The 18,969-nt window shown below is 33.9% G+C and overlaps 1 protein-coding gene across 1 annotated transcript; it reads right to left on the bottom strand.

Moving 5' to 3' along the window:
- Nucleotides 1–709: 709 nt before the first annotated feature.
- On the bottom strand, nt 710–18,130 carry LOC116010976 (receptor-like protein 14). The gene is made up of 9 exons (XM_031250467.1): nt 17,923–18,130; nt 13,302–13,493; nt 13,003–13,200; nt 12,660–12,886; nt 4,804–4,928; nt 4,629–4,696; nt 4,376–4,525; nt 3,748–3,894; nt 710–2,880 (listed from the first exon to the last, which is right to left on the bottom strand). Exons 1-9 carry the CDS (start codon nt 18,128–18,130, stop codon nt 710–712), a joined length of 3,486 nt encoding a protein of 1,161 aa, XP_031106327.1.
- Between the last annotated feature and the right edge of the window lie 839 nt (nt 18,131–18,969).

The raw sequence follows: 18,969 nt of genomic DNA, 5'->3' as shown, positions 1-18,969 counted from the left end.
ATTTAAACTTTATTATTATCAAGTCAATAGTTTGATCAACTCAGTTGAATTTGTTTCATATAATGCTTTATTATGCTTAGCAGAGAGGGAAATAGAATGTGGAGACTAATGGTTGGTTTGTACAAATCTATTAACAAAGAGACCAAATACATTACTTTGTTAGTGATTTACAAATTAAATTTGGTGACATATTATTAGTAACCTAATAAGATTGATAAGAAATTGTTTCGAGCAAACTTAAGGAAAAAAAAAGCATTTATAATACAAGAATTGAATTAGGTCGCTATATATCTTTCTTATAACTACATACTGTAATTGTCCCTGGTCAAAATTAAGATCTAGCTAGTTAGCATCAGATAGAATTGTAAAATTTATGACTTTTTTTTTGGGATACTTGACATGCTATCTAGCCTTTAACAAAATTAAAATTATTTAACCATACAATGCTTGCTTACTTTGATTACTTCTAGGTATTTATTGGAGTGAGATAAGCTAGGTAATGAGAAATGAGAAAGTCACAATTTCCCACATCGTTGATAAAGATTTGAGAAATAACTTAGACAAATTAAGTGACAAGGGAGATGCGATTTATAACAGTATTACTGAAAAAGCTTAATAGAGCATGAATTCTTATTAATGGCACCATAGTATTCAAGTTTCAAATTAAATAACTAAAATATATAATTAAATAACTAAAATATATAAAGTATTACATACAAAACTTAAAATAGCATGCATAATAGCAATCATCTACAAAGTTCCACAATCTTCTACTCCAATAAGGATTAACATATAGTGAAATTACCACTCCTAAGAAGAAAATGATAAAAGCAACAATAAAAGCTACCCAAAAAATCAACATGTCAAATTCGTACCACTTTGCTTCACTTATGAATTCTGAGGGTGGTGTTGGAGGGTTTGGCTCAATTATCTTGTTGCATTTATTAGCTAGCAGTTCACCACAAAGGTATGGATTCCCTTCATAGCTGCTTTCGTCAAATGTCCCAAATTGCCCTTTCATCTCAGGAATTCTGCCAGATAAGTTGTTGTATGCCACAGAGAAAAAAGCTAGAAAATTAAGATCAATCAATTCTGGAGGAATTTTTCCAGTTAGATTGTTGTAAGAAAGATCTAAACTCTCCAACTGTCTCAATCCTGAGAATGATGCGAGAATAGGACCTTTAATTTGGTTACGAGACAAATTCAATGTAAGAATCAACTCGAGTTCCCCTAGTTCATGTGGGATTTCACCTGTAAAGCTATTACACGACAAATCCAATCCAGACATGTAGTTGAGGATGTCACCTTTGTAAGAGTTGGACCTTTTTTTCACAACAAAGTCTACTGTCACTTGTTCATAGTATTCAACTAATCTTGGGACTATCTCGTACTGTTTAACCAAGAAGTTCCCAAATGTGACAACTTTGCTACCAATGAATAATATAGAAACATCATCATGGTTAAAATCGGCATACCTGGTTTTTCCAAAGGTAATATTGTTGATGCATTCAGGTATTTCACCAAAGAAATTATTATGTGAAAGGTCAAGCAAACTTATCTTCGATAGACTACACAACTGCTTTGGGAAAGATCCATTCAACTGATTGCCACCTAATAAAAGAACCCTCAAACTCTCTGCACGAGTTACAGATGGAATATTTCCAGATAAATTGTTATCTCTAATATTCAATGTCAATAATGGCCAATGCAAAAGAGTTTCAGGTATTGGTCCAGTGAATTTGTTGGAGTGGAGAAGTAAATGATTAATTTCATATTTACAAGGGAGCAATGCTCCTGAAAGGGAATTATGAGAGACATCGAGATGGTTTAATCCAGGAATTTCGCATGGAAATCGACCCGTGAGAGAGTTATTTTGAATGAGGAGGGTGATAAGATGAGTCATGTTACTTATCCAATGTAGTTCACCTGAAAAATTGTTGTTGCTTGCATCCAACAACCACAAGTAATGACTTGTACTGATTGCATTGGTGATTGTTCCTGAAAATTGGTTATCCTCCAAGTGCAAAACACCTAATGTGGTCATGTTAAAGTCGGTCGAGAATATTTGCCCATGAAATCTGTTACCGGATAAAATCAGTACTTCCAAACTATTGAGGCATCCTGAAACCATTTCCTTGGCGATTTCTCCATCGAAGAAGTTGTTGGACAAATCGAGCTGAACTAATCCACTCATGTTGCAAAAGGAAGATGGAACAAATCCTTCAAAGTGGTTCCTGGACAAATTTAGGGTAGTCATATATGGAAGCTTCCTTCCTAGATTCTCTTCAAGTCTTCCCCTAAGTTGATTTTCAGATACATCCATCCACAAAATACTTGTATTAAGATGTGGTTGAAAATGCAATTGCCCCTCAAGAGAGTTATTACTTAGTCTCAAAACCTGGAGTTGTGAATTGTTCTTAATTACCCAATCAGGGAAGCCTCCTCTCAGATTGTTGTGGGAGAGATCAAATACTTTTAGCATGCTTTGATATGCAAGAAAAGTTGGAACTTGGAGGCTTTGCTTGTTGAGGTTACAACGTGACAATACCAAGACTTCCAACTGAAACTCGGGCACCCAATTTGAATCTTCAGTTTCCACCTCTAAGTTGTCATTGTTGAGTATTTCAACCAGTTTGACTTTTGAGTGATTGGCTAACAAGCTAAAAGAGAATTTACCCTCAAAGTGATTATCGCCAAGTCTGATGTATTCAAGGGATATGAGATTAGGAAAAATAAAGGAAATCTCTCCCTTGAATTTGTTTGTTGAAAGGTCTAAAAGTCTGAGGGAGGTCAAGTTGGTGAAGCATGGTGGAAGAACTCCTTCTAAGCCATAATTAAGACTAAGATCCAACTCCTCAAGATTTTTTAGCTTACAAAATTCTGCAAATTTAAATCAATTGCATAATAAATATGCATACTTGAAGCCTATAGCCTAAGATTATATTTAAGGAGGGGCATGCGCAATAGTTATATCCTCAACCAGGGTGACAGTGTGCATACATGTTGCTATATGTACTCAACACAATACTATTTTTCCCATACTTCTTTTTAAAACTTAAATTTAATTTTCTTTTTCTTTTTTTACAAAAAAAATTAATGTATAAAAAAAAAATATATATATCATTAAATACTGTAATTGAGATCTTTTAAATAACATCCCTATTTAAATATTTTTATTTTTTTTTAAAAAAAAGAATAAATTGATCTATATGTATGTACACAAAGTTATTACTTGAGTTTAATGTTTATGTATATTAAGCTCTGTTTTTATGAACACATAGAAGAAACATTATGAAACCTATTATAGAGTGAATGAAAATACATATGATATACATTTTGTTTAGTGTTTATGTGCATTAAGCCATTAAGGTTTATGTTTATGGACATATAAGAAGAAATATTATGAACAAGGTACAAGATAAATTGTTATTAATTTTTTTTTTTTGTATATTAAGATATATTTTTGTGAACATATCGAAGGAATATTATAAACCTACTATAGAGTGAATGAAAATACATATGATGTACATTTAGTATAGTGTTTATGTATATTAAGGTTTATGTTTATGAACATATAGAATAAATATTATGAACATAATACATGATAATAATGCTATAAAATATATGATGTTCTAATTGACGCTTAATATAAATAAAATAGTGTTTTAAATCAGGATTCACCATGCAAGGTGGTCCATGATCCACGGGGTAGGGGAACATATATATAATCCTTGGAGTTAGTTTTACCTTGATTGGGTAGAGTTCCAATGAGATTGTTTTCTGCCAATGACAAGGCAACCAAAGTAGTCAAGTTTCCAATGGCCGGAGGAATGCTCCCCTCCACATAGTTTGCACTCAAGTCCAAGACCTTTAAATTCTTCAACATAGTAAGATCTAGCAAAAGGGAAAAAAAAAATGGAGACAGGAATCACCCTTGAGATAAGATGTTAGGCAGCAATTTGGAGAGAGGAGTCCAGCATCCCATTATCAAAACATGATGCTATTTGTTAATACGCAAGTATAAGATGCTACTTGTTAATAGGCAAGTATAAAAAAATAAAGTTATGTTGCACATTTTCCCTACTCCTAACTATAGCTTTTGACCTAGTGATGAGCGTTTGTTCTTGAGATCAGATATTAAAATATTATAAAATATTCCCTTCGTATCATTTTACCTGTCTTAGTTTTCCTACTAGTTTGTCCCAAAATAATGTCCTTTTACCAAAACTAAACATAACTATAATTCTACATTTCATATTTAACCTTTTGACTTTTTTTAAATTTCTAGACAATTAATAAGGAAAGTATAATTGTATTTTGTACAAATGACACCTACTTTTAAGGGACAAAATTGAAGTCTTGAAGATATGCATACCTTGTAGACCACCACGACGGCCATAAATCGAATTCCAACTAAGGTTCAACGATGTGAGTGTTGTGAGGGCACCCAATGACCTAAAGATGTTGTCTCCAAAATCATTCTCTGCAAGGTTCAAACCCTCCACCCTCTTCAACTTGTCAAAACCTGTTGAAGATCAGATCACACCAAAAAAAACATTAGTAGATCCAAAACACTATCCCTATTCACAAAGATTAAATGAATATGAACACTTGCATGAGCTTATTACCTTGGTTGTGAAGGCAACAACTAAAGCAATTCCCAGATAAGTGCAGATTTACCAGTTCCTCAAAAGGACTAAACAGGGACACATCGAGATTAAGTCCTGAGAAAGAGTTACAATTTTGTATGAGATGGTCTAGAGAGAGCTCCGTAACACGACCTGTGATAGGATTGCATGTTACTCTCTCCCACCTACAACAATCATTATCTCCCTTTTCAAGCCATGATGGCAGAAAACGGTGTGCCACAACAACGTTAACGCCTGTGGTGAAGAATGCTTTGATTTGAAGTAAAGCCACTCTTTCCTCTTTCACACAACATTCATGACCACCCCATTGTAAAATAAACAACAAACCCCAAAAAACACACTGCATTAGTAGGGGCTTTATTGAAATAATTATTATTCAATGTAATATATTGTATTGAAGTGTTTTGGGTGTGTGATACAAGTTCACATCCAGGAGGCTAGCTGCTTATATAAGCTATGGCAAAAAGAGAGAAGCAAAAATTTTCTTACATTATATTATGTAATATCATTTTCTTACCCAAATAATGGGACACCACAAGGACTTAGTCAAAAACTTAATTTATTCTGAGGTTCAATAGTTAAGCGCCAACCGATATGATAACTCTAAAATTGAATTTTTTAGTATACTAATAATGAATTTTATGTGAATGGTCTTGTAAGGTGAACTATAGTCCATAGTATAATGATTATCAGTTTGGCTGGCGCGGTAGTCGGGCAAATTATACTCCGGATCATAAATAAATATTTATTTTTAATATATTGAAGGTATATTATTTGAGTACTAACATTTAATTATTTAATTGAGTATATCAAATAATGAATCTTCATTATATTAAAAATATATTTTATGTAAATAGTTCACCTTATCAAGTGAAGCATAATAAACAGAATAATGATTGAAAATAGCTGAGTGTGGACCGAGTCTTCCAAAAAGAGGGAAATTTCTGAGAAATTCTTACATGTATTATCATTTTCTTACCCAACTATGTCAGGGTCAATAGTTAAGCGGCAACCGGCAACTCTAATCCTCTCCATTTATTTTGTGAATAACAAATAACATAAATCTCCTGAAACAAAATTTGTTTCTATTCTAAAAGTCTTAAAACAATCTCGGAATTCATTTTCAGAAACATCGGATAATTCTTGTTGTGTGGTGTGACAATTACATTGTATTATTTTGTTCTATTTAATTTTCATATTTTTTTTCAAATTAATTATTGTATATATTTTAAAATATAATATAACTAATAATGTTAATTATGAGAGCCGCCATTGTTTATACCAACCGTTAAACTTTATTGACGGGGAGTGATAAGAGTACGAGACATTAGTAGCATTTAGCTATGCGATATAAAATTTTGGGGGTAACTCTGAGAAATTCTGTGTTTTCTTAACCCTAATAATAATAATAATAATAATAAAAGCATAAACTAAAAATATTGTTATATTAAAAACAAAATTGTCTAAGTTTGATACCAAAATTTCCAAGTCAAGGTCAATATCTATCAAAGTAGGTTTACATCACATCAAATTATCGATAATTACGCATTCCTTATATTGCGGGCATGCAGCGCAGCTTGACTAAAATCAATAGGATTCTCACTTGGATGCTCAGATCAGCTTATCTACGCTTTGCTATTTCTTTCTTTATGCATTAGCTTTCAAACTTTATAATATTTGTTAAATGACAAAGCTTAATTTTGCAAAACAGCAACACTCCAAGTTCACAAGTTCAGTTTTTATCAATATCTTTTCAATTCAATTCATTACTGACAAGGACTTTTTCCACGCATTCATCAAGTATTAAATTACAGTATAGAGTTTAGATATCGTTCCACTGGAGATGACTCTTATAATGTTAAGAATTGATGCAATGTGAAGTCAAGCACAAGTTAAAACTATTCTTATAGAAGTTAGGTCTATAGTTAAAGAGTTTGATTGATATGGTTTAGTAAATGACAAATTAGACAAGTAAAACAAAGGATCGGGACTTTTGATTCAAGTTAAGATGCCAATTATTCTACTAAGGATTATGGGATTAAAACAAGGCATAGGGTAAGTGAGATGCACAAAAAGTCCAAATACCACTCTCGTAGCTATTTGGACTTGCAACCCCACTATGAACTCCACTCTCGTGACAATCCAGCCTAAAGTTGCCTAAACAAGAACACAAAACATAAATTCTCCTTAATACCCGAAATACTCTCGCATTTGACATTAAGTGTGTGAATGTGTGGCTAGTGTACAAGCTCTACTCTCGCCAAATCATGCATATAAAAGAGATCCAACAATTATACACAATTTCATAACAAATCCAATTCACACAACTAGCCCTAGAACACCAAAATAATCCCCTTTATGCAATACAACTTATATAGGCATCAATAGCAAGAAATCAAACCAAATCCTAGTCGCAAATGGTTTAGCAACTCATAATATAACAATAGATGCAAAATATTAAAGTAAATGAAAGCATAAAGAGAAATCAAAGGAAGAGATAAGTAAGAAAAACTTCTCTATTGAGCTTTTGAATCCAACATTTGCTATGTTCTTGATGCATGGAAGTGAAGAGAACCTAGTATTTTACCCTATTTTTTGCTATTCTAAACAAACCCTAGCTAGGAAATGAAGATGAAATGAAAGATCGCATTTTGGGGTGGAGAAATCAACTTAAAAGGGCCAAAAAAATGCGCTATCAAAAGTTGTAGAGTGCTGGCCATGCCCGTGGAGTACTGCCCAGTGGCCACGGGCGTGGCTAGACTTGTGGCCATTGGGCAGCATTCCTGTGAACAGTATCTGTCTTCTAGGCTATTTCTGACCCTTGAATCTTTTGAATTTGTGTTTATGATCTTCATCAAAGTTGTAGCCCTTTAAGTTAGCTTTCCAATGAAATAAAGAAAACTTGATTTGGGCATTCATACGAAGAGATATGGCCAAAAAACTGAGCAGTGGACGAATTGTGCGAGAATTTCAACTTCTTGCTCTTTTGCTCCAATTTTGCCTTTGTTTGTCCAAATGACCAAGACCGTTAAAAGCACCACTCTTTGGTTCTTCAAGAGGTGTTTCTCTCATCTTCATAGCTTCTCCTAAGCTTCCATTGACTCTACATGCATCCAAACTGCTTCAAAAACCATCCAATTTATCTAAGTCATCAAGAATTACACATAAACACACAAATGAATCAAATGAGGAACATTTTGGGTAAAATTATAACAAATGACAAGGAAAATATACATAATTGCAAGGGGAAAACATGAACATTTTGAAACTTATTATCAATTACACAAAATCTTTTTATTGTGATTTACTTGTCTTGTCTAGTTTACAGACTATTACGTATGAATAAGATTTATTCAATGTATAACTTCAGGTAATGACTACTTATAGCACGTTTGGTTCACAGAATGAATTTGAAGGGAATAGGAATACTATTCCATAAGGAATGGAATAGGTAAGGAATAGAATATGAATTGTATTCCAGCGTTTGGTTCGCGGAAGGAATAGACTTGGGAATTGTATTCCAGCGTTTGGTTGGTTAAAGGAATAGAAATGGAATATATATTTAAAAGACATAAATGCCCTTGTACAAAATTTTATTATTATTATTATTATTATTCTTATTATTATTATTATACATAAATACCCTTATAAAATATGTAATAATAATAATAATAATAATAATAATAATAATAATAATAATAATAATAATAACAACAACAACAACAATAACAATAACAATAACAATAACAATAACAATAACAATAACAATAATAATAATAATAAGGACATTCATGTTATTATTAATATTAATATTAATATTATTATTATTATGTAATAATAAAATAAAAATTATAATTATAATAATATTAATAACAAAAATAACAAAAAAGGAATAATAATTTTTTTAAAATAAAAATTGAAATTTTTGATCCCATGAGCTCCTCTATATAAGAGATTGCTTCTCTTTTGAAATTAACAACATGACGAGGAAGCCTTAAACGGATTGAAGAGCCAAAAGCTCATTCATTTAAGGAACCTTAATTGTTCTTAGTTACAAGTTTTTTGTTTTTTTTTTAATAATATAGGACCGTTTTGGGAAAATGAAGATATTTCTCCAAAACGCGCCAAAGGGTAAAATTGGAAATAATAACATTAGGCTATTCCTGAGGACTCAGGAATAGCCTAATACCTAGGGGGACCCTAGGAATCTCTATTCCCCTTGCAAGGGGAATAGGTCATTCCCAGGAACAATGTTCCTGGGAATAGAAAGATTTTGATGAGTTAGAAAGATACGATTAATTAACAGCACGTTTGGTTCACGGAATGAATTTGGAGGGAATAGGAATGTTATTCCACATGGAATGGAATAGGTGAGGAATAGAATAGGAATTGTATAATATTGTTTGGTTCGCGCGGAAGGAATAGAGCTTAGGAATTGTATTATAATGTTTGGTTGGTTAAAGGAATAGAAATGGAATAAGTTTTAAAGACATAAATGCCCTTATCCAAAATAATAATAATAATAATAATAATAATAATAATAATAATAATTATTATTATATTTATGATTTATGATATACTGAATGTTATATATATATATATTTATACACACACACGCACACATTTATTTATTTATTTATTTTTATATTTATATACATGTATATGTGTATGTGAGCGAGAGATAGAATAACAATAACAACAACAACTACAACAACAACAACAATTATTATTATTATTATTATTATTATTATTATTATTATTATTATTATTATTATTATTATTACTCCATATTAAAATAAAATACATATTTACATTAAAAAGTTATTAATTAAGGACAACTCAGATATAAACAAACATAAATGTGTGTATGTAATAATAATAATAATAATAATAATAATAATAATAATAATAATAATAATAACAACAACAATTATTATTATTATTTTTTATTAGTGTGTATTATTATTTGTGTGTGTGTATATATATATATAATTTATTTAAATATATATATTTATTGATAGATAAGAATTATAATTAATTAAATATATACATTTATATAATGCATAATTATTAAATATAAATATTAAATAATGTGCAAAGGGTATTTTTGGTATTAGCAATATAAAAGCTATTCCCAATAGCATGGGAATAGCTAATACCATAGCCCCCCTAGGAATGGCTATTCCCTTTGCAAAGGTAATAGCTCATTCCTAGGAATGTTATTCCCATGCTAAAATGAACAAAACAAACAATGGAATAGGTCATTCCAAGGAATTCTATTCCATTCCTTACCTATTCCATGAACTAAACATGCCATAAGAGAAATATGAATTCAATGGTATACCACCTCAACAATATGAACAAATTGACTGTAATATCATGATATTGTAGTTCCTATAATTGGATACATTTTTTTGGATATTTGACATGCTAAGTTACCTATTTTGCTTTTAACAATATTAAGTGTCTTACATACTTGTTACGCCCCTGTAATCTCATATATACTATCTAAAAATTTGAGGGGATGTGTGACGAAAATAAACTATAAAACCATTATTACAATTTGACATTACATTTGGCTTCCTAGTTCTTACACTCTAGAGAACAAAACAAGGACAATGCACATTTATTGAACATTGTTAGCGATTATTAAACGTATATAATTCCTATGTATGATAGAGAATGTCAATAAAACATGAATTATTTTTAATCGTACAATGCATTCAAGTTCCCAATTAAATGACTAAAAGCATAAAAGTATTACATACAAAATTTAAAGTAGCACCCATAATAGCAATCATCAACAAAGTTGAACAATCTTCTATGCCAATAAGGGTTAACATACAATGAAATTATCACTCCTAGAAAGAAAATGATGAAAGCAACTACAAAAGCTACCCAGAAAACCAACATGTCCATTTCGTACCATTTTGTTTCACTTGTAAATTCTGTTGGAGAGCTTGGTGACTCAATTATCTGGTTGCATTTCTTAGCTAGTAGCACACCGAAAAGATATGGATTCGCTTCATAGCTGCTCTGGTCAAATGTTACAAATTGTCCTTTCATCTCAAGAATTCTACCAGACAAGTTGTTATGTGCCAAAGAGAAAAAACGCAAGGAAATTCATATCAATCAATTCTGGAGGAATTTTTCCAGTTAGATTGTGGTAAGGAAAGGCCTAAGCTCTCCAACTGTCTCAATCTTGAAAATGTTACGGGAATAGAACCTTTGATTTGGTTATGAGACAAATTCAATGTATGAATCCAAGTGAGTTCACTTAGTTCAAACGGGACTGCACTTGTAAAGTTGTTACATGATGAATCCAATCCAGACATTAATTAAGTTCAGAATGTCACCCAAGTAAGAGTTGGACCTGCTTTTCGTAACAAAGTTTATTATCACTTCATCATATCTACTATCCTTTGTGCTTATCTCATATGCTTTAATTAAGATGTTTCCATAAATAACAACTTTATGAAGATACCATATGCTGCTGCCAAATTCTTTAAAATTGTCAATGAACCGTTATTTTTCAAATGTCACATTATTGATGCATCGGGGTATTTGACCATATAAGTAGTTATGTGATAGATTAATCAAGTTTAGTTTTTGTAACCAATATAGCTGGCTTGGATATGGACCACTCAATTGATTTCCACCCAATGAAGAATCCTCAAGTTCTTTGCACCAATTTTACCAAGAAGGTTGCTTGATAAATTGTTATCTCTAATATCCAACTTAACTAGACTTGAGGAATTTAATAGAGTTTCTGGTATGTATCCAGTGGATATGTTTGATTGGATAAGGACATGTTGAAGTAGAGATGGACAAGATGGCAATGGTCTTGAAAGAGAGTTATGGGAAATATCAAGAAGGTATAGAGTTAATTAGACTATTTTGCAAGGCAACTGACCCTTGAGAAAGTTATTTCGAATGAAGAGGATGTGTAGATGCGTCATGTTACTTATTCAATTGTTCACTTTACTAGAAAACATATTGTTGCTTCCATCCAAAAATATCAAAGCATTTCTATTCTCCAAGCTCAATACCTCGGTCATGCTGAAGCTGGTTGAGAATATTGCAAAAGCAGGACGGAACAAATCCTTCAAAGTACTTTGTTAATTGTCAAATACATCCATTTGAACAATACTCGAATTAAGATGCGGTTGAAGATGAAAGTTCTGTATTGTTAAATGCATACGAGGATTTCCAATTGAACTTGGATAGTTAATGGTGAGGAATTTTTGCTGTTTTTGAAGCTTACATCCAAGAGCTTAGGTTATATTATCGTTAACATCTCCACTGAGGCTCGAACTCACCCCTTCCCATGTGGGGTGCAACCGAGTGCCACTAGACCATAAGGTCTTTGGCTTACCACTCCATTTTAAAACAATTAACAAACTCCAAAAAACACACACAATAAGCTACTAACATATATAAGCTATTGTCAAACAGAATTTGGGAGAAACTCCTGAGGAATTCATTGTTGCATTTTTAAATTATTACCCAAATGGTACGAAAACACAACAAAAATATTAAATAGCATGTTGCTTGACTCAAATATGAGTCGAGCTTCGGTATTTTATAATTAGTTTTAATTTCTTTAACATTTAGAATCACATTTGAAATGTTATCCCTATCTTTCAATTTGAACAAATTTGGTCCCTCAATTATTGAGACGATTGTCAATTTAGTCCTTCTGTTAGATTATCCAATTAACACCGTTTACACCATGGGCAAAGTTGGAATTTTACTTTGGAAAAATGCACTTTTGGTCCCTCACCATCCAAGATTGATCTTTCTGAATAATATTAAGCCAAAGGGAGTATATGATTATCTACGAGTTGACTTGCATGCCTAATTGCTAAAATTCACAACAAAACATATTATACGGAGTATATAATTCTCTACGAGTTGACTTGCATGCCAAATACAATGAACATGTAATATGTTATACCTTCAGTTTCAATGAATGGTCATCATCATAATTCATACTACATTTCCATTTACCTGAAAGCCAAGCTCATTCTCAGGACATGCATTCCCATCATTCGAGTCATCTCTACCATTACTGCATCTACTGCCATTGCCATGGCTAGACTTGGTGGCACCTTCAATTTTGGCATACAAGACAATAAGACCAATCTCGATTGCCTCTATGTATAACAAATTCACCAGATTCTTGAAGCGCCTTTGAAATGTAGGTATATGCGATACAGCTAACAATTCCCTACAACCTGTGATAGCAAATGTTCCTTTTCAAGCCAAGTGCATTGTAAAATTAAGAGAAGCTTTGAATTTGGAGCTAACCTCCTAATTATCGCTTGTAACTAGGCTCGTTTGACATTGTCACTGGGGGGAAATCCAATCTCGTCCCAATCCTCTGGTCTGTCATTTTTGCAATGCATTAGCAGCTTTCTAAGGCGAATTTCTTCGTCTTCCTGCAATTGAAGTCGCTTTATTTGCTCCTTCATGATTAAAAGAGGTCCAACAAACCACTCGAATATTCTGTCCTTTGGCCAGTTGGTCTTTGTTAACTCCACCTCATCAACTAAAAGTTCAAACGAGCAAGAAATTACAAGTATGATTTTTCTGAAATAGTATTGGATTTGCCGTTCGAAAACAAAATGAGTACTGAAAAAAAGTACATACAGATCACCAAGCCAGCTGAGTTGGACTTCGCTGATTCAAGCAGGCACTGCAAAATGGACAAGGAGGGAGGTTTCACGACTAACTTGCATTTCCCCCCCGCAATGCAGCTCACGATGTCTTTGGCATTTATTAGACCTTCGTGAATGAGAATTCTGCCATTCACTTCACAGGATTTGAAAAGCCTGATCAGTTCTAAGAAGAAGAAAAAAAAACATTTTCCAATCGTTAAACAGCACATGCTAGGACCTGCACTGGTGTGTATTGTTGTATAGCTTGCTTCAGTTTTCTAGGCCCTTGCAAAGCCATCTTTGAACTTCTTGATTCTTCCCCTTTTTTTTAGGTTGACGGTAACGAGGTAGTTGAAGTAATTCAGATGGAAGTCTCATTATTAGACTTTGTTTCCCTTTGGTTTAATATTCCTTCGAAAAATCAATCTTGGGATGGTGAGGGACCAAAAGTGCATTTTCCAATGTGAAATTCCAAATTTGCCCATGGTATAAACGGTGTTAATTGGATAATCTAAACAGAAGGACTAAATTGACAACCATCTCAATAATTGAGGGACCAAATTTGTTCAAATTGAAAGATAGGGACAACATTTCAAATGTGATACTAATTGAAGGACCAAAAGTGCCTTTTTCCCTACTTTTTACTATATGGTATATATTGAAGAATAAAAATGGCAAAGTGTTTAATTATAATATTTGGTCTTTTATTCAAGTTGCGGTCTTTTCTTGCTATTGCCAAAAAGATTATTAAATTTCTTTGAGGGAGATATACTTAAGAAAAAGCTCCTTACTATTTAAGCCATAGCTGTTTGCCTTCTATTTTAAAAAAATTTTCAACCGCATTCTTAGCTTTCTTGCAATATTCACCTACCCTTTTACTTTTAATTTTAAACCACACAAAACAATAATATAAAATTTCTTCATAATTGATGGTAAAAACTTGTATAAGACCGTATACTCACTTTAATACTAAAATCTGACAAAAAAGCTACCATCCTTGAAGTTTAATCCATCTACCAAGAAATCTCTAAAAGATCCCAAAAGATCATATAATCAAACAGGAATAATAACACTTGGGCCAAATTAAAAGAGAAGCACAATATAAAATAACATCATTACTTTTTTTTTTTGAGTACAAATAACATCATTACTTAATTATAGAAATGCAGCCAACAATCATAACTGTACTTTCATCCCAATAACTAACCTTACCCACAAAAGGTGAAAGAAATCCCTCATTCCAGGGGCTCTCATACTTCAGTGCGATAGGATTGTGAAGAGATAAATCATGGTGACTCAGAAGAGCTAGTTCCTGATGTCCAATAACTAACCTGATGAGATGATGGATTCATGGCAAACTCTGGCACAACCACTGGTATAGTGACATTTTTTTTTTTTTTTTTTGTAACCTAGGGTCGATTAACAAAAAATTTTCTGATTAACTAAATTTTCTTGACACTATTTTATAGTGACACTATTTCTTACTGATTAACTAAATTTTACATAAAAAATTTCTCCATCAAACCTATAAAGGGCACCAAAGAGAAACAAATAGATTCGTCAATAAAAGATTCTTACAAAGATGGTTACAGTGGTCCCGTACGCCTTCAAAGTCATACTGACTCAACATTGAAGAAGCATTACCCATTGTTGAATCTGATCTCACTGCAAATCAACAATTTACACAAATTAACAAATTCTCACTCATCAAATTCAAATCCTTTTCAACAAAAGAGTATAAAACTAAGTTCAAAAGGCGAAGAAGAGCTTCAGACAACAGCTATGAAATAGAAATTTACATGAAATTGAGATCGAAATTCCAAGATTTTCAGTTGGCGGTGTGAAGGACAAGCTAGACCAACGAGAAAGAAACTGCAAAAAAAAAATATCAAAAATTGATGGACCAACTTTATATAGTGATACTAATACTAGCAGTTAGACCACATGATTCGATTGAGTTTCATTATTTGTCAGCATCGGAGCTCCGAAATTCTTGTATTCATTATTTGTCCTTTTTTAAAGCGAAAAACTTGAATTGTATATATTCAAAATTCAAAGTATATCGGTTACAAGAAGTAGTATGTATCAAACGAAAAAGGGGTACAATCTCTGTATAGAAGTCTTCTGATTCTCTAATAGAAGTATGCTGATCGGAAGTATGCCTAGTTCAGAATATATTGAACTGTAAGTATGTCGATTGGAAGTGTACTGAATTCGGAGTATGCCGAATTGGAAGTATATTGAGTTGGAAGTATGCAAACTGGAAGTGTGCTGAGTTGGAAGTATGCCAATTGGAAGTGTACCGAATTCAGAGTATGCGGAATTGGAAGTGTGCCGAGTTGGAAGTATGCCAACTGAAAGTGTACCGAGTTGGAAGTATGCCAACTGGAAGTGTACCAAGTTCAGAGTATGCTGAACTGGAAGTGTGCCGAGTTGGAAATATGCCAACCGGAAGTGTACCGAGTTCAGAGTATGTTGAACTAGAAGTATGCCAAGTTTGAAATATGCAGAACTGGAAGTGTTCCTTGGTGTAAAAAATTTGCAGGCGTATCCCTCGATGCAAATAAATTGCAGGCGTGATCCAGACAATATCCTGGCGAGATTTCGGCAGAGCTTCGGTATGCCGATCTTCAGAGCTCCCTCTCCTTGAAAATGAAACCACTATTTATAGTGGTGGGTGTGTAGAGAAAATCTAACAACCCTATCCATTTGGATAATTCCTATATTTAATTTAATTATTTGAATTAAATATACGGAATATATCGGGACACTATCACGTTCAGGTTCATAATTTTATATTTTCGAACCAATTTATAATATCCACAATTTCCCAAAAAATTATATGATCCACATGTATTCTTGATGGGCTGAAACCAAGTCAAAAGCCGCTAATTTAAGTGGCCCAATTAATCCAATTAACCTAGTCCAACTCAGTTAAATATTCCACCAACTTGGGCCGAACAATTCAACATCCAATTACTTTTAATTAATTAATTAGACCAATTAATTATTTATTAGGCCATTTAATCAACCCAATTAAATATATAGCAGCCCAATTTAATTAATTAAAGCAATTAATTTAACAGTCGATTATCAGCCACGACCCAATAACATTATTTTAATTTTCAGTACCAACAAATTGCCCCTTCGAGACTTGCTTGGCGTGCTCCAAATGCAAAGAGAAGGAAGTTTTGAACTTTTCAATAGTCCAAGAAGCTAAATTTGCCGTCTATGTTTGTAGGTAATAGTCCAATAACTTACATTTTGACTTAAAAGGCCCAATTTAACAATGACCCCTTCATTTTCCCTTCAATCATTTGTTTTAATTTTGGCCATAGAATTTAAGATTGAAGAAATCAGCCCATGCACAACAAATTTCCATATTCCCTTTGCTGCCGTAACAACCCATCTCATTTTCCTTTCAATTTTTAATTTTGACCACAATTAATTTTCTTCATAATTTGAAGATCGAACACAGCATTCGGGAGCCCGCCTCATCTTCCGTTCACAAGTCTATCAAAATTCAATATCCAGCCACATCATTAACCACAAATCAGGACTTGATATGGACTAAACAAAATATTAGAATTCCAACCAAACTCAAATTCCCTTTTTTTTTTTTTTTTTTTTAATACTACTAACTCTATCAGAATGCAATATCTGTTCCTGAGGCTCGAACCCACCACCTCCCATATAAAGGGAAGGGTTTGATGCCACTGGACCACAAGGTCCTTGGCCTCAAATTCCTTATACTGCAACTATAAATAACCCAATAATTCAGAATTTCTTCAAACCATGAACAAAGTTGTCTGCAATCAACTTCACCGAGCTTCAATCTTCAGGTAATCTTAATTCTCGCAGTATATCTCCTTGATTTTCTTTGTTTACAGGAGGGAGGAAGGAGACGAAATACGTGAGGCATTTGAATAGAAACCACCCGAAAAATGATTTTCTGAGGTGCATTTCACCATTGGCTGAGCTTGCTATCTTCACAAACATTGGGCCAGGGTTTCCTACGAATCGATTTGGGTTGCCTTCCGCCATTGGACTAGAGCTTCCTACGAATCGATTTCTTGGGTTGTCTTCCGCCATTGTTTGGCTCGCCATCTCCATAAACACCGGACGGGGAGTCCTCGAAAATTAATTTTTCGTGTTGTTACTCCGCCATTGTTTTGTACTCATTGTCACTGCTGTTACTCACAGTGGACCGAAAGCTTTTTGAAAATTGATTTTTTCTGGAATTCTTTTTCACCATTGTTGAGCCTTTACTGTCGTTGGAGCATATCAACGAGACAACGAGAGGCACGCGAAGACTTTGGAACGGAAACACTTGTGTGTAAGGAGCTACCCTTAGCACTTATAACAAGAATATCCCGCCCGGGAATTAATTTTCTCGAGCGGTTGTCTTCCATTGTCGGATTTTACGCCGCCGGCCACCATCGTCGAAGACGGAAGCTGTCAAAACGTCGCCTGGCACCTGCTCCAGTATGTTTCCGTTGTCTCACAAACTGCTATCGCCATATGGTCACCTTAGGGTGTTGCTCCGGCACACCGCTATCGTCCTACAAACTGTCATCGCCATATGGTAACCGCAGGGTGTCGCTCAGGCACACCTCTATCGTCGCCCCGACCACTATCGTCGGCAAAGATAGCAGCTGGTACGTCGTCTGGCACATGCTTTGGCGTGTTGTTGTTGGGAATTAATTTCTTGAGCAGTTGTCCTCCGTTGTCTGATCTCGCATCGGCCTCACTGTCGCCGGAGATTAGAAGGTTGGGCCATAGCTTACTGAAAATTGACCTCCTTCTACTGTTGGCCAACATCGTAGATCCGTCGCCGGATACTGTCCCGACGCATCTCTACCATCTCCATAGCCGAGGAAGGCGCACCTAACTTTTTTTTGGGGTGAATGTAAATTTATATAAATCAACCTGAATACAACAAACAAATACACAGGGCATACCCTGGCAGAAAACAATAGTGCTAAACAGCAGAAGAAAACTCTAAAAATGAAATACATGGAGAAATCTATCAGCTATATGTACACGGCAGCAGTACAATCAAGCTCACAACTCAACTGGAATGAGAGAACGGATGATTACTATTTCTCTCCCACACTTGGAGGGAAATACGATCTCATCCTAGAGCAAGATCCTATAACTAATAAAGTGAGAGGAGGAGATAAACCCTCCTAAAGACCAACCAAAAAAGGGCGCAGCAGCAGGCCAATGACGGTAAGTACCCTGCCTCTAATCCACACCTTGATGAGCATCTACTAATCTACTCTGAAAGAGGAAAAACCATACCAAACAATCCCAAGATTATGAGGAACAACAACCATAACTCACAATAGACTGAACCACGGACAAAGTCCAAAACAAGTAATTACAAGTACACGGGGCATACCCCAGAATCTAGCAAAAGCGTGCAAAAAGGGACGGTCAAACAACATAAAAAAGCTGAAGGCGAATGATGTTGTTGTTTAGCCTGAGATAGTGTGAAGGTGGTAAAACGAAGAGTCATGAACTCCCCGAGTGTCGTGTCTCTCGCGGATGGCAAATTGGAGAATATACGGGTCCCCTATCTTGAGTTGTTTAGATAACACTAAGATTGAAAATATAGAGATTGGTAAAGTGAAATATTGAGGGTGCAAAGGTTGAGG

This window comes from Ipomoea triloba, chromosome 2, assembly GCF_003576645.1.
Source record: "Ipomoea triloba cultivar NCNSP0323 chromosome 2, ASM357664v1".
NCBI lineage: Eukaryota > Viridiplantae > Streptophyta > Magnoliopsida > Solanales > Convolvulaceae > Ipomoea > Ipomoea triloba.
The sequence above is the reverse complement of the archived record's forward strand: the minus strand, read 5'-3'. Positions and strand labels throughout refer to the sequence as shown.